Source organism: Macaca thibetana, chromosome 9 (genome assembly GCF_024542745.1).
Source record: "Macaca thibetana thibetana isolate TM-01 chromosome 9, ASM2454274v1, whole genome shotgun sequence".
Taxonomy (NCBI): Eukaryota; Metazoa; Chordata; class Mammalia; order Primates; family Cercopithecidae; genus Macaca; species Macaca thibetana.
Genome location: NC_065586.1, coordinates 5,837,816 through 5,863,610, shown reverse-complemented (window position 1 = coordinate 5,863,610; position 25,795 = coordinate 5,837,816). Strand labels below are relative to the sequence as shown.

The following is a 25,795-nucleotide window of genomic DNA, read 5'->3' as shown; positions in this document are numbered from 1 at the left end:
CATTAGTACACATAGCTCAGAGTTTCAATGAGAACAAAATAATATGAGAGCTGTGGCTCTACCAATATCAGACAAAACAGATTGTAAGTCAATTTTGTCTGTTAAATACTGTTACAAGAGACAAAGGACATAACAAAAGGGTCAATTCACCAAGAAGGTACAATAACTATAAATATATATGCAGCAAACATTAGAGCTCCTAAATATAGGAAACAACCCCTGACAGAACCGAAGGTAGAAACAAACAGCAACACAATAACAGAAGGAGATTTCAACACCGCCATTTCAATGATGAATGGAACAACCAGACAGAAGATAAATAAGGAAACAGAGGATCTGAACAACACTATGGACTAAGTGGGCTGAACAAACATATACAGAATACTCCACCTAACAACAGCAAAATATACGTTCCTCTCAAGGACACTTGAAACATTCTCCAGGATAGATCACCCTTTAGGCCACCAAACAAGTTTCAACAAACTTAAAAACCACTGAAGTTATTATACAAAGTATCTTTTTAAATCACAATGGAATGTAACCAGAAATCAACAGCAGAAGGAAAACTGAAAAACCCACAAATACATGGAAATTAAACAACATACTCTTGGCCAGGCACGGTGGTTTATGCCTATAATCCCTGCACTTTGGGAGGCTAAGACAGGCGAATCACTTGAGGCCAGGAGTTTGAGACCATCCTGGACTACAAGGTGAAACCCCATCTCTCCTAAAAATACAAAAGTTAGCCGCGCATGGTGGCGCGTGTCTGTAATCCCAGCTGCTTGGGAGGCTGAGGCACAAGAATCACTTGAACTCAGGAGGTGGAGATTGAAGTGAGCCAAGATCAAGCCACTGCACTCCAGCCTGGGTGACAGAGACTCTGTCTCAAAACAAAACAGAAACAAACAAACAAAAAACCACATTCTTAAAACAACCAATGGGTCAAAGAAGAAATCACAAAGAAAATTAGAAAATATCTTGAGACAAATGAAAATGAAAACATAACATAGCAAAACTTATGAAATGCAATGAATGCTGTTGTGCTGTTTTAAGAGAGCGGTTTATAGCTATAAATGCTTACATTAAAACAAACAAACAAACAAAAACGGGCTGGACGTAGTGGCTCACGCCTGTAATCCTAGCAGTTGGGAGGCTGATGGCAGGCAGATCACTTGAAGTTAGGAGTTTCAGAGACCAGCCTGGCCAACGTGGTAAAACCCCGTCTCTACTGAAAATACAAAAATTAGCCAGGTGTGGTGGTGCACACCTGTAATCCCAGCTGCTGGGGAGGCTGAGGCAGGAGAATCACTTGAACCCAGAAGGCAGAGGTTGCAGTGAGTCGAGATCGTGCCACTGCCCTTCAGCCTGGGCGACAGCAGGAAACTCTGTCTCAAAAAAAAAAAAGAAAAACACGAAGTCAAGGGAGATATGAGGAAGGAACCCTCCAGGTGGGCGGCGTGGGAGGATGAGAGCAACCCAGGGAGGGGAAGGAATGTGCAGTCTGTGGTCAGGACACAGCAGATGAGCTGTAGATGGAACCCAGGGAAGCCGTGTTGAGTGGAAGTGAGCAAAGAGGCTGGAGTCATAGGGTGGGGCAGACACGGAAGGCCTTAAATGCCTCTAAGGAGTTTGAATGTTTTCTGAAGGCAAATGGAAACCATTTCTGAAAAGATCCTCTGATTAGAAGCATACATTAAGCAAAGTTACATGCTTTTAGAGGAAACATCTCCCAACTCCAGCACTCACTCACCAGAGGGTCACTGATGATCTCCCTCCACAGGTGGCACACCAAGCTCAGGTTCCAATAGAGGTCTTCCACCGGGAGGAAGGCAAACACGTGCCTCAGGACCTCGCTAGGCAGGCTACAAATGTGGCTTGGTGCTTCCTGGCAGGGCAAGGTCCCAAGAAGCCCATAGTATGAGTCAGGAATGGGATCAGGACCCATGTCCCCAGCATCTTGGTCGGTTTCTCCAGACTCCTCAGAGAGTCGAGACGTACTGTCCTCTGCTTCTTGCCTGGCCTCCCTAGGCCTTGTGCATGGCACAATCAAATGGTGCCGCGGAGCTTTCTTAGAAACTCCATCCCACCGGCTGGTTCCGGTAGCCTGGTTACTCTCTTCCTCAGAGGACCGAGACCGCTTCCTGGAGGGCGGGGCAGACCCTGATGAGCCCAGCCATGCTTCTCCACTGCCTTCCTGAGGCAGTGCACAGCTGCTCTCTGCAGGAAAGATCATGTCACCCTCAGAGTCCTGACAGCTGTCCTGGCCAACAGAATTGCTTTTGGCCATGTCATTGGTGCACGGCCGCTTGCCTGCTAGGAAGAACTCAGGGATACATCTTTGACGTCCCTGACCTGTAGAGATAACCCAAACAGGAGGGACAAGAAATGAACGATGACTGTTGACCTGCTATTAACCCAAATAAGACACACTAATTTTCAATTATCTATGTTAACAGAGGAAAGAGATAAAAACACATGTATGGGCCAGCTGATTATATAAATAACTAATTCAAACGATATTTATATTTGGCTCTATCAGATAACCAGACACACATTTGCAAAGAGACAGAGACCAGTCTTCGCATGGTGTGATGGCCAACAATACTCCCTGCAGTAAATACAAGTACAGAGAAATAGGCTACGCAGGGAACATCTGAATGTACAGACAAAAAGGAGGTGACTGCTCACAACCACACCACCACTCACAAAGTGCCCCGCTCCCACTCACAACAGAAAGCCTACATGTGCTTAAGCAGAAATTCACATGCTTGGGGTTATCAGGATTCTGAAAATCTCACTCTTCTCATTTGACAGTGCTAAAACTTTTATTTTTATTTCTTTTTTATTTATGTATTTATTTATTTTTGAGATGGAGTCTCGCTCTGTTGCCCAGGCTGGAGTGCAGTGGCATGATCTTGGCTCACTGCAACCTCCGCCTCCCAGGTTCAATCTATTCTCCTGCCTCCAGCCTCCCAAGTAGCTGGGACTATAGGCGTATGCCACCATGCCTGGCTAATTTTTATATTTTAGTAGAGATGGAGTTTTGCCGTGTTGGCCAGGCTGGCCTAGAATTCCTGACCTCAAGTAACCCACTCGCCTCGGCCTCCCAAAGTGCTGGGATTACAGGTGTGAGCCACTATGCCCAGCTTTTATTCATATTTCTTCCTGTGAAGGTGACACATTAATTTATTTTAAAATAAAAAGGCAGGACTCAGAATTCTCTTTATAGTATTAGAATGGTACCTAATCTCTTCTACATGTTTGTTCAGTGAGCATTTACTAAGCACCAATGATTCTGAGACAAATGTAAAGTGAAAAATGGTTACATTTCCTGACCTCACAGATTTTTCAGGAACATAGGGAAGCCTAAATGGTGATTTCATACATCCCACAGCATTTTCAAACTCCTAAAAATAATTTTTAAATGCCAAAGAAGTAAACACCTTATCAATAATACATAGTTCCTTTCTAAATGGCTGTAACCAAAATACTCACTTTGGAAGAGAATGGACTGAAACTTGGTTTAGCCTTGAACAAAATTTATGAAACTGAAACAGATATTTTTCTATATTAGTAAAAAAAATATATATATATGTAAAACTGTTAACTCTTTCTTGGGCAATTTGATAGAAACCCAGAGTTTTCACATCACTATTACTATAGGTTAAATCCATATGATCAGGGTTAAATCCTAAAAATTTCTTTTTTAAAAAATATTATTATTATTATTTTAAATAGAGACGGGGTCTCACTATGTTGCCCAGGCTGATCTGGCACTTCTGGGCTCAAGCAATTCTCCCACTTCAACCTCCCAAAGTACTGGGATTACAAATAAGGCGTGAGCTACTGCTCCCAGCCAAATCCTGGTATCTTCCAATTGTTGAATCCAGTCACACCCACAGTCATTGAGACCTTACCACCTGCTCAGGGCCACCTCACAAGTCCTTGTCAGTAAAGAACTCAAAATAGAGAAGAAACAGACTTCTGTATATGGAACAAACTCAGTATCAAACAGGATATAAGTAAGTTTCAAACTGCCTCATAGAGTTGGTTATAGTAGCTCCCACAGCAGGAAACATACAATAGTTAAAGACAACCAGGCTGGGAGAGGTGGCTCACACCTGTAATCCTGGCAGTTTGAGAGGCGGAAGCAGGTGGGTCTCTTGAGCCCAGGAGTTTGAGACCAGCCTGGGCAACATAGCAAAACCCTGTCTCTACAAAAAAAAAAAAAATACAAAAATTAGCTGGGCATGGTGGCACGTGCCTGTAAGTCCCAGCTACTTGGGAGGCTGAGGTGACAGGCAGAGGCTGCAGTGAGCTGAAAAGGTGCCACTGCACTCCTGGATGACAGAGCAAGACCCTGCCTCAAAAAAAAAAAAAAAAAAAAAGGACAACCAGATAATATTTGAGTTGGATTCTGAAATTAGTTGTATCAAAGGGAAATAAGGCAATCTAGATTTATTAACTAAAGTGGGAATTCATTTGGTACCTAGGGGGGACATTCCAGTTGATTCAGCAGAAATAAAACCTGAAGTCAAGGAGCAGGGTTACTGTAGTAGTCCAGGTACTAGGTGACAAAGAGCTCAGGATGAAGGAACATTTTGGAGGAAAAATAATGACACATGGACCTAGTGACAGATTGGACAGAGAAGATGAACAAAGAGTCAACTAATCTCAACGTTTCTGGATTGGAATAGGAGTGACACTGGCCCATGTCTTCTATCACTTTACACAAGCTAATAGGATTCATTCCATCACACTTTTCCGGAGCTTTTAGGAACTATGATAATAGGACAGAATTTTCATGGAAAACTCAGCGGGGTGCGGTGGCTCACGCCTATAATCCCAGTACTTTGAGAGGCTGAGGCGGATGGATCACCTGAGGTCAGGAGTTCGAGACCAGCCTGACCAACATGGAGAAACCCCGTCTCTACTAAAAAAAAACAAAATTAGCTGGGGATGGTGGCATGCACCTGTAATCCCAGCTACTCAGGAGGCTGAGGCAGGAGAATCACTTGAACCCAGGAGGCAGAGGTTGCAGTGAGTTGAGATTGCACCATTGCACTCCAGCCTGGGCAACAAGAGTGAAACTCCGTCTCAAAAAAAAAAAAAAAAAAAAAAATTTTTTTTTTTCATGGAAAAGTCACAAATAATAAAGAAAGTGTCAAGCTATTGCATCAAGACTACAAAGTCACAGCAGCAACATTTACAAATACTTTTAAACTAGGAGATATTCAAAGGACCCACACACTACAGGTTTTGAAATGCAAGAGTTTTGGAGGAGACATACCCCTACTCCCTCTTTTTGTTCTGGGTTTAGGATAGAGACCATGGTTCGGATCTCTGTTTGTCCATCTCTGACCGAAGGGCTGGGTCACAGCCAAGTGACTCCGAGCCAAATGCTGGCAGTCGATGGCAGTAAGATGCTTCCGCTTAAACCGTCTCACTGTTTCATACCAGCAGGTAGAAGAAAGGGGATATTCATTAGTTATCGCAGATTCTACAAGCTAGCCAACACATTATACTCATGTTTCTGTATAGTGACACAATTTTGTCAACACCCCAGCCAACCCTTCCCCCTTCCCCTTGCCCACCAACTTTGTCCTTTCCGTTTCTTAGCATTTTTCTTTCTTAGAATTGAAGAATCCTAAGTGACATTTTAAGATCTTAAGATTTTTTTTTCTACTTACACTTTCTAGAAGCTTTGGTCATGAAATGCTCATTTAAGAAAAAGTTGTGGCTGGGTGCACTGGCTCACGCCTGTAATCCCAGAACTTTGGGAGGCGGAGGTGGGTGGATCACTTGAGGCCAGGAGTTGGAGATCGGCCTGGCCAACGTGGCAAAACCCTCTCTCTACTAAAAATACAAAAATTAGCTGGGCCTTGTGGTGCAGGCCTGCAATGCTAGCTACTCAGGAGGCTGAGGCGAAACAGTAGCTTGAACCCAAGAGGTGGACGTTGCAGTGAGCCAAGATCGCACTACTGCACTGCAATCTGGGCAACACAGCAAAAAAAGAAGTTGTCATTAGTGGATATACTGAGGTTTGGCATCTTTTCCTTAACTTTATCCAGGCCATTTATATTTTTTTATAATAATCAAAAGTATTTAAGAATAGGCTATTTTTTTCAATAACAAAAAGCTTTTATAACTTTTTTTGTTAAATTGTTAAAATTTTTTAATTATAGTAAAAAGCACATAACATGAAAAGCACATAACTAGAAGCAAAACATCGTGATAATACAGGCTGCAATTTCCCTGAGAGAAGGACCAAAGGGCACACATCTCTCAGCCCCCCCGAGCACCTCAGTATTGAGAACAGACTTGAAAGGACAACAGCGACTCCCCCAGCCCCAAATGCAAGAGAAGCCAATTCCTTTTCAGGACCTTTAGAGGAGAAAACTTCGTATCTTCCCTTAGCAAAACACTACAGCAGCAATTAAGCCTAGAATTTTGTTTCAACGGTTCTGAAATACTTGGTTTTGTAGTACTCATCTTCTTTCAGGTAATTCTTGTCCATGTGTAACCAAGATTCTCCATGCTTCTGCATCTGTTCCTGCATGTGGCATTAAACATGCAGTAACAGATGCAGAAGCCTCCTTATGGCATTAAACACTAAAATATAAAGATGTACTTCTTAAAAATAAAAAGTAGGCCAGGTGCAGTGGCTCATGCCTGTAAGCCCAGCACTTTGAGAGGCCAAGGCAGGTGGTTCACTTGAGGTCTAGAGTTCACGACCAGACTGGCAACACGGTGAAACCCCATCTCTACTAATAATATAAAGATCAGCCAGGTGTGGTGGCAGGCACCTGTAACCCCAGCTGTTCAGGAGGCTGAGGCCCAAGAATCACTTGAACCCGGGAGGTGGAGGTTGCAGTGACCCAAGATTGTGCCATTGCACTCCAGCTTGGACAACAGAGTAAAACTCTATCACAAAAAAAAAAAAAAAAAAAAGAATTAAAGTTAGCCTTTATAGGAGATGGTCAAAAGAGAATAAAATCAGGTTCTATCGGTATCATATTTTCACAGGTCCTAAAAATACTCCACTAGGCTGGGCACAGTGTCTCACACCTGTAATTCCAGCACTTTGGGAGGCTGAGGCGGGTGGATCACGTGACGTCAGGAGTTCAAGACCAGCCTGGCCAACATAGTGAAACCCCGTCTCTATTAAAAATAGAAAAAATTAGCTGGGCATGGTGGCATGCGCCCAGGAGGCTGAGGCAGGAGAATCGCTTGAACGCGGAAGGCAGAGGTTGCAGTGAGCCGAGGTCATGCCATTGCACTCCAGCCAGGGCAACAAGAGCGAAACTCCGTTTCAAAAAAAAAAGAATACTCCACCACTAAACTATGGTATCAAATGCCAGAATCTCACTCAACATTTCTTTTCTTTCTTCTTTTTTTGAAACCGAGTCTCCCTCTGTTGCTTAGGCTAGAGTGCAGTGACACAATCTTGGCTCACTGCAACCTTCACCTCTTAAGTTCAAGCGATCTTCTTGCCCCGGCCTCCCAAGTAGCTGGGACTACAGGCCCCCGCCACCACACCCAGCTAACTTTTGTATCTTTAGTAGAGACAGGGTTTTACCATGTTGGCCAGGCTGGTCTCAAACTCCTGGCCTCAAGTGATCCGCCCACCTTGGCCTCCCAAAGTACTAGGATTACAGATGTGAGCCACTGTGCCCAGCTCAACATTTCCTTTAAGCTTGAAAATACATAAAACCAAGACCCCAGTGAGTTTAGTTGATACCGTTTACAATATTTTCTCATTATTCCTCCCTAGCTAATTCAGAAATCACACTTCCAAATTTCAGTTAACTTTTTCAAGGTTTAATAGCAGCTTTTAAAAAAAAACTTCATATTTTAAGACTTTTCCAAAATCAATTCAACACACAAAACCAGTTCTGCGAGCCCCTCGGAAAGGATGCTGGAGATCTTCTAACCACCTGACCTTAGAAGCTGGGTGCAACTCCACGAGTGTCAGGCCCCAGCACTCACAAATGCGCTCACTCTCACGAAGCAGCACAGCACAGCGCGGTGAGTGGGCGGAGGGCCTGGCAAGAGAGCTGGGCTGGTGCCCTCAGCTGGCCACTTGGTAGCTCTATGGCTTCAGGGCACTTCAGGTCTCTAAGTCTGATAGGTCTACGGCCATCCCACCCTGAACGTGCATGATCTCGTCTAAGTCTGAGAGGTGTCACCAGGAACAGATGAGAAAAAATGCTCAAAACTGTCTGTCAAATTATCCAACTGCAGGCACACAAACTTACCTGTTCCCTCTATTTAACGAGGTTTATGTGAGTAGCTTGCATAAGACGTTGAAATATCTTTCAAATTATAAAGATGCCGCCTAATGGCAAAGCAGGAAGTGTACTAGCAGCCCAATTACAGCCAATTCTGTATTACTGGAAACACCCTTCTAAACTAACCAGTAACATGGCTCGCTTATTATGGACAGAAAACCAAACACCCGGCCGGGCGCGGTGGCTCAAGCCTGTAATCCCAGCACTTTGGGAGGCCGAGGCGGGCGGATCACAAGGTCAGGAGATCGAGACCACAGTGAAACCCCATCTCTACTAAAAATACAAAAAATTAGCCGGGCGCGGTGGCGGGCGCCTGTAGTCCCAGCTACTCAGGAGGCTGAGGCAGGAGAATGGCGGGAACCCGGGAGGCGGAGCTTGCAGTGAGCCGAGATCGCGCCACTGCACTCCAGCCTGGGCAACAGCGTGAGACTCCGTCTCAAAAAAAAAAAAAAAAAAAAAAAAGAAAACCAAACACCCCTCCACTTTGATGGTTTTGTGCTGGTTTGTGCTGGTTCTGTAATGTTGCTGACCAGTTTATCTAGAGTAAAACAACAGCACATCGTCTTATTCACACAGTAACAAACTATGAATGTGAAGTGTTTCTACATTAAAAACCAAATTTGAAGTTTTCTACATTGGAAAGAAAACATAAAGTCTTATTGTTCTCTTTTTAAAAAATAAGACATGAAATTTTATTTCCTCTGTTCAAAACCCTTCGTATTACAAATATATCCCAAGGACTATTTTGCCTGAATGGGGACCTCTGGGCATATCGGCAAAAGAAATACGGGACAGCAGCAACATGGCTTCTAGAACACCCGAAAATCCTGGGTGAGGTGTCCCGCACACGGCTCAACAGCAGGAGTGGCTGCAGGATTCCCAGCAGCAAATCCACAGGCCCTACAGATCCAAGAGACTGGACTCATGCCTGCTTTTCTCTCTCCTCAAACAGTCCCAATTGCTTCAGAGCTGGTCAGTACAGTATCTATAATTAGAACTGGAGACACTATGTGTCCTGCTGAAGGGTAAGGAAAAAAGGAAAAAATAAAATAAAATAAATAACTGGAGACACTCACTAAAGAAAGTTACCAATAGTGAATATCTCACTTAAATAGGAGGTGAACATCTACTGCCAAACTGGCCTGCAGAGGAAAAGCTTTCATGGATAAAATCATGAAGGAAAAAAAAAAAATCACAAAGCAGCAAGATCAACGTCAAACCACTCAAATCTGAGACCCGGGACCTCAGGCCAGCTGCAGGCCTGCTTAGCTGAATGGTGTGTCAGGTCCCAGAAGGCTTCTGAAAGTCAATGAAAAGGCACATAACCAGCGAGAAAATTAGGCTCAGTTGAAGGGTCTGACGCCCACCCAAATCTATGACGGCCTTCTACACTTGGCTTTTGGAAATAGCTACAAACAGAGGCTGGCAGATTTGTATAGAAGAGGTACTTACACATGCAGGGTGAACCCTGGAACGTTTTTCGTGAAGTGTGTAAGAATGGCTTTATTGAAGCCTTCTGCAGCCACCTCACTGTAACAACAGTGCATTGATAATGACCATCAACTATATGGAGATGTCTCAATCAAATGCCTGAGAGTCAAAAAGACAGTACGCATGCCCCAAGGTAAGCAGCTAGCCCACCTTGTTCACTGCCGTAACTCTGTATGTAGACAGCGTGGAGCCAGACACATAGTCTGTGCCATGGATTCAATGTTCATGTTCCTGAAAATCCACACACTGAATTCCTCACCCCCAAGGTGATGGCATGAAGAGGTGGGGCTCTGGGCCAGGCATGGTGGCTCACACCTGTAATCCCAGCACTTTGAGAGGCCAAGGCAGGTGGATCACTTGAGGTCTAGAGTTCAAGACCAGCCTGGCAACACGGTGAAACCCCATCTTTACTAAAAATATAAAAATTAGCCAGGTGTGGTGGCAGGCACCTGTAACCCCAGCTACTCAGGAGGCTGAGGCCCCAGAATCACTTGAACCTGGGAGGTGGAGGCTGCAGTGACCCAAGATTGTGCCACTGCACTCCAGCCTGGGCAATGGAGAGAGACTGTGTCTCAAAAAAAAAAAAAAAAAAAAGTGGGATTCTAGGAAGTGATAAGGTCACGAGGGTGAAGTCCCCACAAACGGGATTAGTGCCCTTATAAGAGAGGTCCCAGAGAGCTCCCTTACTCCTGCCAACATATGAGGACACAAAGAGAAGGTGCCGTCTATGAACCAGGAAGCGGCTCTCACCAGACACCAAATCTGCTGGCACCTTGATCTTGGACTTCCAGCCTCCACATCTGGGAGAGACAGACTTCTGCTTATAAGCGGCCCAGTTATGTTATTTTGTTATACCAGCCCGAATGGACTGAGGCAGCACACGTTCTGTGAATACTGAGTGGGTCAAGGAGGGTGAGGAGCAGGGAGAAGAGTTCAGCTGGGAGGTCCAGGAGCCTATACTCTAATCCCTAGGCATATATTGTAGAACTGCTCCCACAGGGAGACCTCCCTGGTACCTCACAACAGACTGATGACAGAACATCAAAAATGTTCAGTCCCAAAAGGAACTGCTTTGGAAAAGGTAATATGAACATGATAGATTTTTGTTTATGTATTTATCTCAGAAAATACATCTGAATCCAAAATGCTTGTTGCAAAGATTAAGTGTTTGCAAAAATCCAACAAAGACACAGGAGTAACAGAAAGCGCTAATGGGAGCGTTGGAACACTGTGTTCTGCTTCGAGGGAGTTCCAGTATATTCCAGTATGTTCTGGCATGAAGCCACCCTGGGAGGAGTTAAGGTTCAGCCCTGGGGGAGGGGCGCTTAGACTGGCGATCTGGCCCCTGTGCACTAAGACGAGTAACCTATATCACATATCTGGAATGGCGTTACCAGCCATAGCTTGGCTGGGGGAAGAGCTGGTACTTTTATTGGATTTTTATTAACACTTTTATTGGATCCCCCACCCCTTGGACTTATTGGATATATGTATCAAAAATCACTTTACTGACGTCAGCTGGAGGTCAGGAAAACTAAACTGTATCTCTGGTCTCAGAGACAGATGCTGTGATGCCCTGAACTGGGAGTCAGAAGCCCTGTGTCCACCTCCTGCGCAAGAGCCCTGTGTCCACCTCCTCTGCAATTGCAGGCATTACACTTAATGTTCCCTTAAAGCCCCTCCGAGGCTGTGGGGTGCAGGAGAAGACCCACACTTGGCAGGTATATTCATCGCCAAAGCCTTGCTTATGAAAATGAGGATTATAATAACCTGCCACGCTGAATTCAGAGAATGAGACAATATATATGTAAGTACTCGAGCCACTCACATTGAGGGTGACAACACCTATCTCTAAATCTACGTCAACACCTAGCAACAGAAGCATCAGAAGAACTGTGTGACTACCACACCAATCTGGGTGTCTCCTAAAAGGCACATCAGTTTTGTTTTAACAGCATTAATGTTCTTGCTAAATGGTTAAAAATAAAACCAAAACACTACACTGGAATTCTAATCACCCTTCTATTCTGTTCTTCCTAATATACCTTTTTAAAAAGCAGTTCAAAAATAATTTTATCAAAATAAAGATGCTCAAATGCTACTTCTTCCATAAAAATCCTCCTTCCCTGAGTCACCCAAAGCTCATGGTATGTCTCCCTCCCTACATAGCAAGTGCACTTTACACCTCCCATAAAGGGCATTTACTGTTAGAAGCTGCTTGTGATTCTTTAGGAAGTGAAGTTATCTGTTGTGAACAACCACAGATAAAGGGAAGCTGTGTCTAAACTAGGGGTTCTTGTGGGTGCAGAGAGATTAGAATCACTTATGGGGCTTTGCAAACTCTACAAGGCCCCCAGAGTTGTTGAAATTGGTCTCCCACACACCAAATTGGGCATCTGTGCCCCCACCCTTGGACACTGTCTTCCACAATTACCAACAGAAACGTGTTAGAGCCCTCAGGTGTCACGGCAGAAAAACCAGAACATACACAAACCATTTTGTCAAACGAATATTCCCCAGGCTTAAGTAAGCTCATTCCCACACTGCCTTTTCTGAGACGGCTTTCTAACTGTGTGACTTCTCTGTCCTCCATCCCAGGGGTCCCCATTCTAGGACCCACCTCTTTGCTAACCCTCAGCTTTTAGCCCTACCTCAGCAATTCCTGGCCTTTGCTGACTTCGAAGTGGTCAGATGTGGAGTTTAGCCCTCCACCACCCCTCAAATCTCTTCACCTTGATGACAGCCTATCCCCTTCCAGCCCACGCTGACCCACTCCACGCCCTGGTGAGGTCCCCGATGGAGAGGAGACCCTTATCAGTCTCCCCTGAATGAGTCCTTACAAGAACTCTACTACTGGGAACTGAAAGGAAGGAACCACGTCTATCCCCTCATCCCTCTAAGCGCACAAGCGGGAAACAAGAGACACTCCCGCACTCACGGAACGAGAACTGCGTGTCTGCCACTCCTCTCCTATGCTTTCATTTGCCTGCCTTCTTTTTTTAATCTTCTTTATTGAAAACAACTTACAAAACAAGTCACAGAAAGTGAAACTGAGTGTTTCAGGTTTTGCTGCAAAGCATGTTGTTGCTCTTCTCCCTGAGCACACAGCCAGGCCATACTTCCCCGTCCTGTGTGCAGGTGGACGTTGCCTTACCGCCGGCTGCCAGCCAATGCAGTGGGAACAGCAGCAGTGCACACCTCTTCCAGACCTGCCCTTCACTCTTCTCCTCTTCCTCTTAACTGGGAAGCTGATTCCCAGGACATCCTTAGAAGCCGGGTGTTCGAAATAGAAGAGCCTCCAGCAGCCTCAATCCTCGGACTACTGCTCTAAAGAGAACCCTCCCCACACCTACACACACAAACTCCAACCACCACCATGACCTGCAGCCTCCTTAGATTGCTATGGGATTGAAAAATAAACTTCTACTGTGAGGCCATTACATGTCTGGATCTATTTGTTAATGCAGCAAAGCTTACCCTAACCATTCAGGATCATTTGAAATGGATACCAAATAATTTCCTTTCTTCCCCTACCTTTACTAGTCAGCATTCATACCAAAAGGTCCTTTAAAACTTATAGATTACAGACCTAAATTGATTTAAAAAAAATCAATTTGACTCTCTAGTACAAGATACCTGACTGGAGAAACTGCTATAATACCATACCCAACTTTAACAAATATCCACAGAGGGCAGTGTTGCCCTCTGGACAATTTCGGAGTCAGCTAACCACCCTGGTCAGTTTCCCACACGCCTCTTACTTTCAGGGTGCTCCGTGAAGATCAGCAAGTGGGCACTTGTCCTCTGGTATCTCCTGTGGAGATGGCCCAGGGGTCCTGCAATGTGGCCCATTATCACAATGACTCAGGCACTCCACAGGTCCAATGGCAGCCTGTGAAATGGGAATGGCCCAGTTTCAACAGTTAACTGTGTTATCTCTCAACTCCAGCACCATAAAAGTATTCACTCAAGGCAGGAAGCACTTCGCAGGAATAAAACCACCCCACACATCCGAGATACTTGTAACAATTCTTTGGCTAAGTGTGCATTTAACATGTCTTATACAAATTATTGTTTTAATATAATTGCGATGTATTACATTTTATATTAGTAACAATTATTTGTATAAGTCTGTATTTAATACATCTTCCATCCCAGACTACAAGCTCTCTGTTCTAGTGGGAAGGAGTACAGAGGTACTTACACCCAGCATGCAACATACATTGCTTCATAAATAATTGCTGATTAAACGAATAAATGCACAGCTGCAGCACTTCTTCTACAGTGTAGGCTGTCTTCCTTGGTTTTGAAGCTCTCCACTATCCGATAGCTCCTAAGTGCTTTACAGCTTTTGCAGTTCTTTCCTATATTCTCATTTGAGCCTCAAAGCAATCCTATAATTGTGCCATGATTAAACTGGGGCTCCGGGAGGACTCGCCTGAATTCATCTCGTAGCTCATGAGTGACGGCGCCAATGCAAGAACCCGGGTCTCCTGACTCCCCTAGTCCAGTGCACTTCCTATGGTGATATTCTTTTCTCTGCATCTAGAAACCTTGAAAGCAACTTCTGAAAACCTCAAGTTTAATTTCCATATTACATTTTTAAAAAAATCATTGTGAAATGTCAGAACCAAAGAAATTGAAAAGTATTTGGAAAACATAACTATAAGGAAAATACCACTAAATGCCATAGACCTGAAATGGAAAAACTTCAAAATATTGTGTCCCCATTAGCTCTAAAAGAAACAAATACAGAAAGCAAGCAAAATACAGCTCCAGCTCCTTTCCCGGGTATTCACTGACGCACAGCCAGGCTACCACAGCCTGCTTCTCCAGAAATCCACAAGTTCCCAGGTAGTAAGCTCAATCTCCCCGGGATCCTCTCACATCTGAGACACCTATGACTCCCTTGGAGACAGCACTCGTGTATGACAGCCAACAAGGATGGGCGGGGCTTTCCAGTCTATGTTTTTCCTAAGGAAAGGAAGGAATGTGTGAAAAACATGAGAAAGATCACTACTTATGGTCTAGAATATAATTTTATATATTTGAAGGGTTTTTCCTACAGTCAATTCATTCCACAACTACTTTTACGTATCTGCTATGTCTCAGATTCATTATAAACTCTGTGAGGGCTTTGTCTTGTGGTATCCTTGGTGTTAAATGCTATTTTAGACATTAGTGATACAAAACTGAATAAGCCTACCCATAAGGCGGCTACCAAAACAAACACAAGTTACTAAACATCAAGCAATATAACAACCACATAAATGCATGCATGAAGTGTTGTGATAGTAAAGAAACGTAAACAGAGTTAGGCAAGTTGAAAAAGGCTTTATGAAGAGTTGAGCCTTGAAAGAATTGTGGGATTCAGTAAGGCGGAAGAAAACAATGTGTGCAAAAATACAGAGGCATGTGGCAGGAAAGCTGGGCTTCATCAAAACAAGAGGTTCCCTGATGAGGAATGACAGGAGACAAGGCTGGAAAAGGAATTTGGAGCCACAGACTACAAAAGTCCTTACACATAATGATAAAGAAACTGGGCTTCAAAAAAAGAAATTGGACTTTATCCGGTAGGAGCTTCAAGATATCATCCAATTATTATTATTATTATTATTATTTTTTTGAGACGGAGGCTCACTCTGTCTGTGGTCCAGGCTGGGGTGCAGTGGCACAATCTCTACTCACTGCAACCTCTGCCTCTCAGGTTCAAGTGATTCTCCTGCTTCAGCCTCCCCAGTAGCTGCAACTACAGGTGCACGCCGCCACACCCAGCTAATATTTTGTATTTTAGTAGTAGAGATAGGGTTTCACCGCGTTGCCCAGGCTGGTCTAGAACTCCTGAGCTCAGGGATTCCACCCGCCTTGGCCTCCCAAAGTGGTAGGATTACAGGCGTCAGCCACCACACCCGGCCTCATCCAATTTTTAAAGCAAGGTCATTACACAATCAAATTTACACTTTAGGGCAGTGACTCGGGAAAGAGGATAGAAGGTGGAGAGACATGGAGATTGTCAGGAAAACAAGTCAGAAAGCCCCCATACCAACCTATATGAGAGCTGGCAAAGGCCTGAGAGCAGCAGACCCTGGGCAGAGGACAGGTGAGTAAGAGCATAGCTTTGTTTGACAAGACTGAAAGAGAAACATAAAAGATAAAAAGCAACAAGGATAACTGGCATTTCTAGTAGAATGTTAAAAAAGATGTTAATGTCATTAACCATGTTAAGGAATAAAAGACAAACAGTGTTTGTGTTTTAATCACTTTTTCCTCCCGGAGTGAGAGGGAGGCCGAAAGTCCCAGTTTTAAAAATAATTTTTTAAGTTATCTGTGGAATACCATGTTTATGCTCCAGGAGGTCCTCTGAAATCTGAGACTGGTCTTCAAAAGGCATGTGAATGACAGTTACAGATATAAGATTTGAGATGCTTTCTAAAAGTAGGTAATTTCACAGCCAGAAAGGCAAAGACAGAATCCAAATTCAGTTTCCAAATAAAATCAGCCTACGAGGGATAGAGGAATGAGACAAGCAGAGAAACGATGATGGCAACAAACCCAAAATTGGAATTCTAAATCTAATACCAATAGTGGTGTCCACACACACTCACAAATCAGGAAACCTGTCAAATGATCAGTGTACCGATGGGCATGCTGAATAGCATACTCATGAAAAACCACAGGAGGAAAAGGAAAGCGAGCCAGGGAGCAAGTCAGTGCCAATGACCATTATGTGTGTTGTGACAGTAAAGGCCAGACCACAACCTCCAAAAGCCTGCACAAAAGAAATGAGCAGCCCAACTGGAAAACAGCAAGACCCAGGAAACAGCTCCATCCATTAGCTTACTGTTCAGATCCCACCCCTCTAGACCAAGCTTTTGCCCCAGAAAATTACAGGAGTTGCGGGACAGATTCACATACATTATCATTTAGTTATCCAAAGGGGGATACAGACCAAAATAAGTTCATAGAGAAGACAGAAGAGGCAAACTGAATGTGCAACACCAATGAAGTAACCAATTATCCTGGGTTCAAATATTCCAACCTAGCCAGGCATGGTGGCTCACATCTGTAATCCCAGCATTTGGGAGACTGAGCTGGGTGAATCACTTGAGGCCAGGAGTTTAAAGACCAGCCTGGCCAACATGGTGAAACCCCGTCTCTACTAAAAATACAAAAAAATACAAAAAAAATCAGCCAAGCATGGTGGCACACGCCTGTAATCTCAGCTACTTGGGAGGTTAAGGCAGGAGAATCACTTGAACCCAGGAGGCAGAGGTTGCAGTAAGCCGAGATCGTGTCACTGCACTCCAGCATGAGCAACAGAGCAAGACTCTGTCTCAAAAATATATATATATTCCAACCTATTGTGAACCCATGTATCTCAACTATGTTTAAAAAACAGGGAAACTAGAGACGTAATGCAAGAGAAGATAGAGTCATCTGAAACTAGGAGGGTGGTGGGGGTAAAAGCAAAAAGTATGAAACTACCAGATGCCTCAACTTCCAATTTGCACTAACTTCAACGGCAGCAGTCAGAACCTTGCTTGGCACGCCCTACACTTTTGTGCATTTCAAACAACTTTTATGCCTTTTTCTTTTTTTTATTTTTTTTTTATTTTTTTGAGTGACAAGGCACGATAGAACAATAACCTCAGCAAAGCTGACACTTGGACTAGTTCTGTCTCCAGCGGCTTATCCGCATCACTGTTACCTTAACGAAACTCAATCTGCTCAGGAGTAAAACGGACTTATCTTCATGGGCCCATTCCAGAAGTCTTTTCATTTATCTCCGCTCATTTTACCACAGGGGCAGACGCTGACGGACGCTCACCACATGCTACCATCCTGCTTTCCAGAAGACTTTATCACCTGTAATTCTGTAAGAAAGTCACTGACTTCCTTAGGCCTCCACTTCCCCACCTGTAAAACCCTACTGATGCCTTACAGGGTTGTCTTTGGACCACAAAGTGCAATAAAAAATGTAAATGGTACTCGTTTTTAGGCCTGGCAAATAGGAGCGACTCCCATTCTACTCCCTAAAGGAATTGAAAACACGGAGAGGTTAAGTGACTGGCACCTAATCAGATCGGGTAAGGAACCCAATACCTACTAATCTCTTCCATCACCCACAGCCTACCCAGCTCTCGCCGAGCCCTCCACCAGCGCCAGACCTCCCATATCGCCTTAGGATTCCCATGCTCAGGTGAAGGACAGAGAGGCTACCGATGACACAGGGGCAGAGGGCAGCGAAAAATGACTTGCCCAAGGTCAAAACGTCACAGTAGACGGGAAAGCTGGCCTGCCAGCAGCCGAGGCCACGTCCTCGCGCGTGCCCCTCCAGCCCCGAGAACCCACACGCTGAGCCTTCTTGGCCTTGGGGGGCAGCGCGGGGGCCGCTCCCGAACGAGCTCAGTGAGCGCCCTGGCCTCCCCCACGCACCCCCGCCGTGCCCTCCACCTGCCCACGGCCCGGGTGGCAGAGCCCCCACGCCCGCGCTTGCCCGAGCCCAGCCTCGCGCCCCCCGGACCCCCGCTGCCCCACCCCGGGCCCGGACCCCCAGCGCAGGACACCCCGAAGGTTAAGTTTTCCACACGGCGGAGCCCCTCCCACACTCCCTGCCACGTCTGCTGCCTCACGCACTGTGGCGCTCCGGACCCGGGCCCCGCCGCCGCCGCCGCCGCCGCCGGGCCCGCGCCGCCGGCCGCCCAGCCCAGCGTCCCCCAGCAGCTAGCTCCTCCTCTGGCCGGGACCTGGAACCCGAGACGCCCGCCGACTTCCTCCGCGAGCTCCGCCCCGCCGCAGTCCCGGGAAGCGCCCGCCGCCGGAGCCAGACAGACGGCCATTGTGACCAATCGGGACACGAGACCGGAGGGGGCGTGCTGACAGACGGCCCCTAAGGCCAATCGAAATGCGCAATCGACGGGGGCGCGGCCACTGCTACCGGGCCACGCCCCATCTGCGCTTCCGCTCGGGCCGGGGCGGAGCGGGGAAACTTTCCCAGAGTTCCTTCGAGCTGCCTGGGTTCCCGCGGAGTCGCGGCTGTCGAAGGGCGGGGACTGGGGCGGAGCGCAGGAACGCCGGTCCCCAGTGGCTGGAGGCTAGGGCGGCCCTGAGGACGCGCGTGGGGCAGGTCACGCTTGGCCCGGCTGCCTCAGGAGCCACCCTGCCCGGCGCGGGGCGAGGCTGTGCGCGCCCTGCCGGACCCTCCGCTTCGGGTCTTTGCGGTGTAACGGCGCGTCCCACTCCTTCACGTGTTCAGTCCTGAATCGGCCCCGGCAGCTCCAGGACGGCGGACTCGAGTACTCTCGGATCCCCAGGCCCCTCCGCGCTCACCCCGGACCGCCCCGTCCCTGAAGAAAAACCGCCCGGTGCCCGGGACCGCGGCTTCTCCCATGCGGGGCAGGCCGGGGTTGTGAGGGGCCAGCCGGCCTGCGGACTAGGCCGGGGGCGTGAGGAGGCAGGTCTGCCGGGGACAAGGCCGGGGGCGTGAGAGGCGGTTCTGCCGGGTCCGGGGCGCGCGGGGCAGGTTGCGCGAAGAGGCGGAAAGTTCCACTCGCCCTCGGCCTCTCCCTGCCCGGCCGCCGGTGTCCCGCCCGCCGCCGTCCCGCACAGCCTGGCCCGACCCGCGGCGATGGCCCAGCCTGGGGACCCGCGGCGCCTCTACAGGCTGGTGCAGGAGGGCCGGCTGCGCGCCCTGCAGGAGGAGCTGCAGGCGGCCGGGGGCTGCCAGGGGCCAGCCGGGGAGACCCTCCTGCACTGCGCGGCGCGCCACGGGCATCGGGACGTGCTAGCCTATCTGGCCGAGGCCTGGGGCATGGACATCGAGGCCACCAATCGAGACTACAAGCGGCCTCTGCACGAGGCGGCCTCCATGGGCCACCGAGACTGCGTGCGCTACCTGCTGGGCCGGGGGGCAGCGGTCGACTGCCTGAAGAAGGCGGACTGGTAGGTGTGGAGACACCCAGCCTCGTCTCTACCCGCAGAGTCGTAGCGAGTTCCTTGTGCTTCTCCATCCCCTCGGACACCATAGCTATTTTCAGCTCCTAGTCTCACCCCAGGCCTGCCCAGCGGCAGGGACCTCCTGCCCAACTTTCCCTTAAAACGCAGTTGACCTGCAGAGTCTGTCGTTCTTGCCCTTGTTGGTTAACTGACCCGGCCAGTCACCTCCCTTTCTAGAGCACAGAATAATGTAGAATATAACCAAACAGAATGTTACCAAACAATGAAGTGTGTGCACTGTACAGATAGCTCCTGGATGCGACGTTCTGGAGACATTTAGCTCAGTTACTTCTGCATCAATGCATGGTTTCAGTTGACATTGCTCCAATCAATATCCAGAATTCCTGAGTTATTCACGCACTTGTGTGTGTAGAGCACTGTGCAGCTGTATCACATACGTGCAGCCATGGATAACCACCACAGTCAAACCACACCATCACACAAGCCAATTGCATTTCATTTGTTAGATTGACGCTGATTTCAGTACTCACTAGGTCAGGTTCGTTAGAGGGTGTGAACCTCTTTAGGAACATGGGGAAGTACGTCTTCCCCACTGGGGCAGGGGAATAGACCCGGTTGTTTTGAGGGTTGTCTGTGGGTTTTCTTAGCTCTGCCCCAATTCACTGCTCTCCTGTGAACTAGCTCATAAGCAGCTTTGTCTCCCAGGCACCCTCTCCTCTAGGTACACATTCGTTACAATCATTTTCCCCTTATTATTTCTCCCAGGGTCCTCACAGAAGGCACAGAGGTCGCCGGTCAAAGCTGTTTCCTGCCTGCCAGAGCCCCAACCCTCTAGGTTTCCTATCTGTGCCAAGGATGTGTGTGTTTTGAAGACCTGGCCCCTGGCTTCTAATGTCTCAGCTGCTTCCATCTGACAGCTTCTCCTGGTTGGCCTTAGGACTCCTCTGATGATGGCCTGCACAAGGAAGAACCTGGGGGTGATCCAGGAGCTGGTGGAACATGGCGCCAATCCACTCCTGAAGAACAAAGATGGCTGGAACAGTTTCCACATTGCCAGTCGAGAAGGCGACCCTCTGATCCTCCAGTACCTGCTCACTGTTTGCCCAGATGCCTGGAAGACAGAGAGCAAAATTAGAAGGACTCCTCTGCACACTGCAGGTACAGCCTACAGCTCTGCAGGTGTGCAGTACACACATGTGGCTGCTTCACCCAGCACTGCCCAACCTCATCTTGTTCAGGTTACCTTCTGGGGAAAAGAGGATTTTGGAAAACAGAAGGCAGAGAATAAGAACATCTGGGTGGAGGAGGGGGTAGGGGGTGCGCAGGTACAGTGGCTCACGCCTATAATCCCAACACTTTGGGATGCTGGAGGCAGGTGGATCACCTGAGGTCAGGAGTTCAAGACCAGTCTGGCCAACATGGTGAAACCCCATCTCTACTAAAAATAAAAAAATTAGCCGGGCATGGTTGCGGCTCCCTGTAATCCCAGCTACTCGGGAGCTCTAGAGTCTGAGGCCAGAGAATGACTTGAACCCAGGAGGCAGAGGTAGTACTGAGCGAAGATTGCACTACATTACACTACAGCCTGGGCAATAAGAGCAAACCTCCATCTCAAAAAAAAAGAGCATTTAGGGGCCTTTTGGCATATAATCAATTTCTAAAACTAACATAACTTGGCTAGCATGCTGTTGTATTAGTTTATTTTTCGTATGTATCTGTGTTATCCTCCCTAGATTATTTGCCCATGAGCTGGTTCTGTGGTACATAGTCTTTGGCCTTGGGCAAGGAAATCAGTCTCTCTCTTGAGCAAGTTTCCTCATCCACCAGATAATGTCAGTGATGGTATGTCTCAGGGTTGTGGTAGAGTTTAAAGAGCGTGATGTATGTAAATCCTTTAGAAGATGCTTGGCACATAGCACGAAGTAACTGGTTAGTGCTATTTTCTTTATCATGTTTACATCGTTACTCTTGAAGGAGGGAAATATATGTCCTCATAGCCTTAGTAACACCTACCATAGTGCTATACATTTAAATAAATATAGTACTCATAATTAAATGCCTTGGCCCAATAACATCTAATGTAAATTTGGGTTACAGTTTTTATTATTTGGAGTAGTGATTCTTAACTCTGAATTAGCTATTTGTAGATTATTTTAAATTAGTAAAAAGTTTCTATTTGCTCATTTGTTTGAAGAAAGTAAAAAGAAAAGCAATTAGTAAAAAGTAAAACTACTGTAATTTCAGAAATTAGATATTAAGGAGCTCAAGAGTCTAGATCAAAGAATTCAGAAAATAACTTGTAGCTTTCTAGATAGTACACTGATTAGGATACAGGGCTTTTAGTTTCTCTAAAAATCATCACTTGTGACATTTTATAGTGTTGCTTTTTGTTTTTTGTTTTTTGGGGTTTTTTTGACAGGGTCATGCTCTGCCGCCCAGGCTGGAATACAGTGGTGTGATCTCGGCTCACTGCAACCTCTGCCTTGTAGGTTCAAGTGATTCACGTGCCTAAGTCTCCTGAGTAGCTGGGATTACTGGCGCGTGCCACCACGCCCAGCTAATTTTCATGTTTTTAGTAGAGACGGGTTTAACCATGTTGGCCAGGCTGGTCTCGAACTCCTGACCTCAGGTGATCCACCCACCTCGGCCCCCCAAAGTGCTGGGATTACAGGCATGAGCCACAGTTGGCAATTAGGGACCAAGGAATCCTTTCTAAAGCTTTGCAAGTAAGTAGAAAACTTTTTTTTAGCTCATAAATTATTTGACCAGTTTCTCCCCTGGAGAAACAATCAGCACTCCATCATTCACCCAAAGTAGGGGAAGACAAATAGTCATAACCTTTGAGTATAGTTACTTTTGGTAGGGGAATTAAATCCAGGCTATTTTGTCATGGATTACTATTACAATATTTTGCATTTCCTGGGCAAAAATGGACTAGCCTTGGGGATTCGCAACACAGAAGCGTAAGTTTAGGATTGAAAGTTTCCCGTGAAAGTGCACGTAAAGATAAGATAATCAAGTGTTGACTGCATACATATAAAGTGAAAACATTATTGTTTACCACTTTATCCAGTTAAATATTTATTTGTGTAGGGCAGTAACAGTGTACCCTATTTAATGACTCCTTCTTGTAAGCTATCACTAATAGAATGGGGCAGAGAGCAAAGCGAGGAGGCAGGAAGTATTTTATGTGTGCACTAAAAAGCTCTAATTGTCAGCTTTCTCCTCCCAGCAATGCATGGCCATTTAGAGGCAGTCAAGGTGCTTCTTAAGAGGTAAGAACAATACAACAAGTTGGGGAAAATATTTGCTAACTATGACAGAGTTATTATCAGTGCTACGTAAAGAGCTCAGACACATTTTTAAGAAAGAAATTAGGCTTTCAAAAGAAAAATAAACAAAAGACATAAGCAGTTAAAGAATATAAAAAATAAAGATCTGGGGAAATGTTTTCAGTGGCAAAATCATCCATTTTTCTATTTTTTTCAACAAGCATTTATACAAATTCATTTAGCGCTTAATATAAAGTAAGCCCTGTACCAGGTGCGGGGGCCACAACAGAACAAGACACATGTAGTTTCTACCCTCCTGGAACTCACAGACTGGCAGGAAAGACGCACCATGAAGGAGTCCCGAAAGTCCGGTGTGCATTACAAGGACTTGCAGGATCCTTACAGAACAAATAATGGGAAGACCCAATTTGGCTTAAGAGTAAAGAATCTCGGCGCCAGTGTTTAAGCTGTGACCTGAAGGAGAAAAAGAAATTAGCTGAAAGCGGGAGGCAAGGGAGCATTCCAGACAGCAATAACAGCACCCACGGATGCTCCCAGCCAGGAAAAAGTGTGGTAGATTGAGGAAACCGAAAGACGCCTAGAATATGCTGAAGCCTGAACATTGAAGGGGAGGGTGAATGCTATCAGCCACATTGAGGATTTTCCCTTTTTTTTTTTTTTTTTTAAGTTTTTGAGATGGAGTTTCCCTCTTGTTGCCCAGACTGGACTGCAGCGGCGCAATCTCAGCTCACTGCAACCTCCACCTCCCAGGCTCAAGCGATTCTCCTGCCTCAACCTCTTAAGTAGCTGGGATTGCAGGTGCACACCACCACACCCAGCTAATTTTTTATATTTTTGGTAGAGACAGGGTTTCACCATGTTGGCCAGGCTGGTCTTGAACTCCTGACCTCAGGTGATCCACCCACCTCGGTCTCCCAAAGTGCTGGGATTACAGTCGTGAGCCACCGTGCCCAGCTTGGACACAGATGTCTTAAATATTTTGGCTGTGGAATTGAGGGATGGGGGTAATCAATTGATTAGGAAGGATGAGAGAAAGGTAGTGGCAAGGGATGACTTCAGGGCCTCTGGTGCAGGAAGCTGAAGAGACCAAGTGCTGTCAAATGGGATGGAGAAGGTTAGAGGAACAACGGGTCTGCTGGGGAAGACTATCATGCTCCTGAAGGCTTAGTGCTCAGTTCGGACACTGAGGTGGGGGAGAATAGAGAGAGCTCCATGCTCACAGGCCATTTCCACACATGCAGTCCACCTGCAGATGATCAGGTGTCAACTGTCCCTTGGGTTTGAGGTGGTGAATTTTCTCAGCTCTTACTTGGGGTTTTGGCTCTAGGTGCCAATATGAACCAGACTACAGAGACAACTGTGGCGTCACCCCCTTGATGGATGCAATCCAGTGTGGTCACATCGATGTCGCTAGGCTGCTCCTTGATGAACATGGGGTATAAAAATGGTTGTGTTTTTATTCTTTTGGTTCTTCTTACACATTTTAGGTCACAGGATAAACAGAGCACATCGTTGCTCAGATCCCAGGTTCCATTCCCCAGCCCTTCCAAACTCTCTCTGCGACTTGGTGACCTCTTTAAGCACCAGTGTTCCCATCTGTAAAATGGAGAGAAATTTAGTTTCTTCAGAAAGTTGTAGGAGGATTAAATAATATAATGTACATAAAGCAGTTGGCAAAATATTCAGTAAATGGTAGCTGTTTTATAGCAATAATAATAACAAATTGTCTCTGCTGAGAGTGCTTTTGGCACCATAGCCTGGAACATTGAATCATAACCATCTTTTTGATTAGAGAGCCCTTTTTTGAGAGCAGGGCACGATGGCTCATGCCTGTAATCCCAGCACTTTGGGAGGCCAAAGCAGGTGGGTAACCTAAGGTCAGGAATTTGAAACTAGCCTGGCCAGCATGTTAAAACCCATCTCTACTGAAAATATAAAAATTAGCCAGGTGTAGTGGCACACACCTGAGGCTGAGGCAGGAGACTTGCTTGAATGAAGGAGATGGAGGTTGCAGTGAGCCAAGATTGCACCACTGCACTCCAGCCTGAGCAACTGAGTGAGACTTTGTCTCAAAAAAAAAAGAGTCCTTTGAGGATGAGACAAAAGCTACATATCATCCACCCAGAGAGCTATCCGTAAACAGCTCAGTGTTGCTGAAGCGCCAGCAGGTGCCCAGATCTGAGTTGCCCTGTTTCTTATCTTTGACCTTTGCTCCTTTCTCTCCTCTGCCCACTAGGCTTGCCTTTCAGCAGAAGACAGCCTGGGTGCCCAGGCTCTGCACAGGGCAGCTGTCACAGGGCAGAACAAAGCCATCCGATTCTTGGTCTCTGAACTTGGCATCGATGTAGATGTGAGAGCCACATCAACCCACCTCACAGCACTTCATTATGCAGCTAAGGTTTGTTACTTCTTATAACATTGTCCCAGCTTCCCCGAGGCTTGCCTTACTCCATTGATGGGTAGCTCCGTAGCCTGGTTTCTTTGGCCCCATCTCTGTGGAGGAAATTGCCCATGATATTCTTCTGAAATGGTCAGGATTCTGAAGCAGTTTATCTCTTCAAACAGAAACCTAACTTGAATTTGTTTCTAGGCAAAAACTTACTTAAAAAAAAAACTTTTACTCCATAAAGTGCCTCCCCGCTCACACACAGGTTTTTGTTTTCAGGAATAATGTTATTTGAAGCCATAAATACCCATTGTATGAAATTCTTGGCTCTCCGTTCTTATACTGGATTCCAGAAGTTAAGAACTCTTCAGCCAGGG

At 46.3% G+C, this 25,795-nt stretch overlaps 3 protein-coding genes across 13 annotated transcripts in view; 2 read left to right on the top strand and 1 right to left on the bottom strand.

The window, feature by feature from the left end:
- Positions 1-18,579, bottom strand: part of FBH1 (F-box DNA helicase 1) — a 52,524-nt gene extending 33,945 nt beyond the window's left edge. For 2 of the 8 annotated variants that reach the window (XM_050804596.1, XM_050804599.1), the window contains exons 1-3: positions 13,544-17,907; positions 5,291-5,446; positions 1,751-2,352 (exon numbers count right to left, since the gene is read on the bottom strand). In XM_050804596.1, the coding sequence (XP_050660553.1) occupies positions 1,751-2,352; positions 5,291-5,446; positions 13,544-13,634 (849 nt within the window). In that variant the 5' untranslated portion in view covers positions 13,635-17,907. The other 6 variants (XM_050804598.1, XM_050804602.1, XM_050804600.1 and 3 more) reach the window with 6 other exon arrangements.
- GDI2 (GDP dissociation inhibitor 2) overlaps positions 1-25,795 on the top strand; it is a 533,972-nt gene that overhangs the window by 387,420 nt on the left and 120,757 nt on the right. The gene's annotated exons all lie outside the window — the stretch shown is intronic.
- ANKRD16 (ankyrin repeat domain 16) overlaps positions 18,796-25,795 on the top strand; it is a 30,144-nt gene continuing 23,144 nt past the window's right edge. For all 4 annotated transcript variants that reach the window (XM_050804629.1, XM_050804630.1, XM_050804628.1 and 1 more), the window contains exons 1-5: positions 18,796-19,724; positions 20,677-20,897; positions 22,972-23,014; positions 24,360-24,468; positions 25,269-25,430. In XM_050804629.1, coding sequence (XP_050660586.1) covers positions 19,411-19,724; positions 20,677-20,897; positions 22,972-23,014; positions 24,360-24,468; positions 25,269-25,430 — 849 coding nt within the window. In that variant the 5' untranslated portion in view covers positions 18,796-19,410. The remainder of the gene's footprint in view (positions 19,725-20,676; positions 20,898-22,971; positions 23,015-24,359; positions 24,469-25,268; positions 25,431-25,795) is intronic.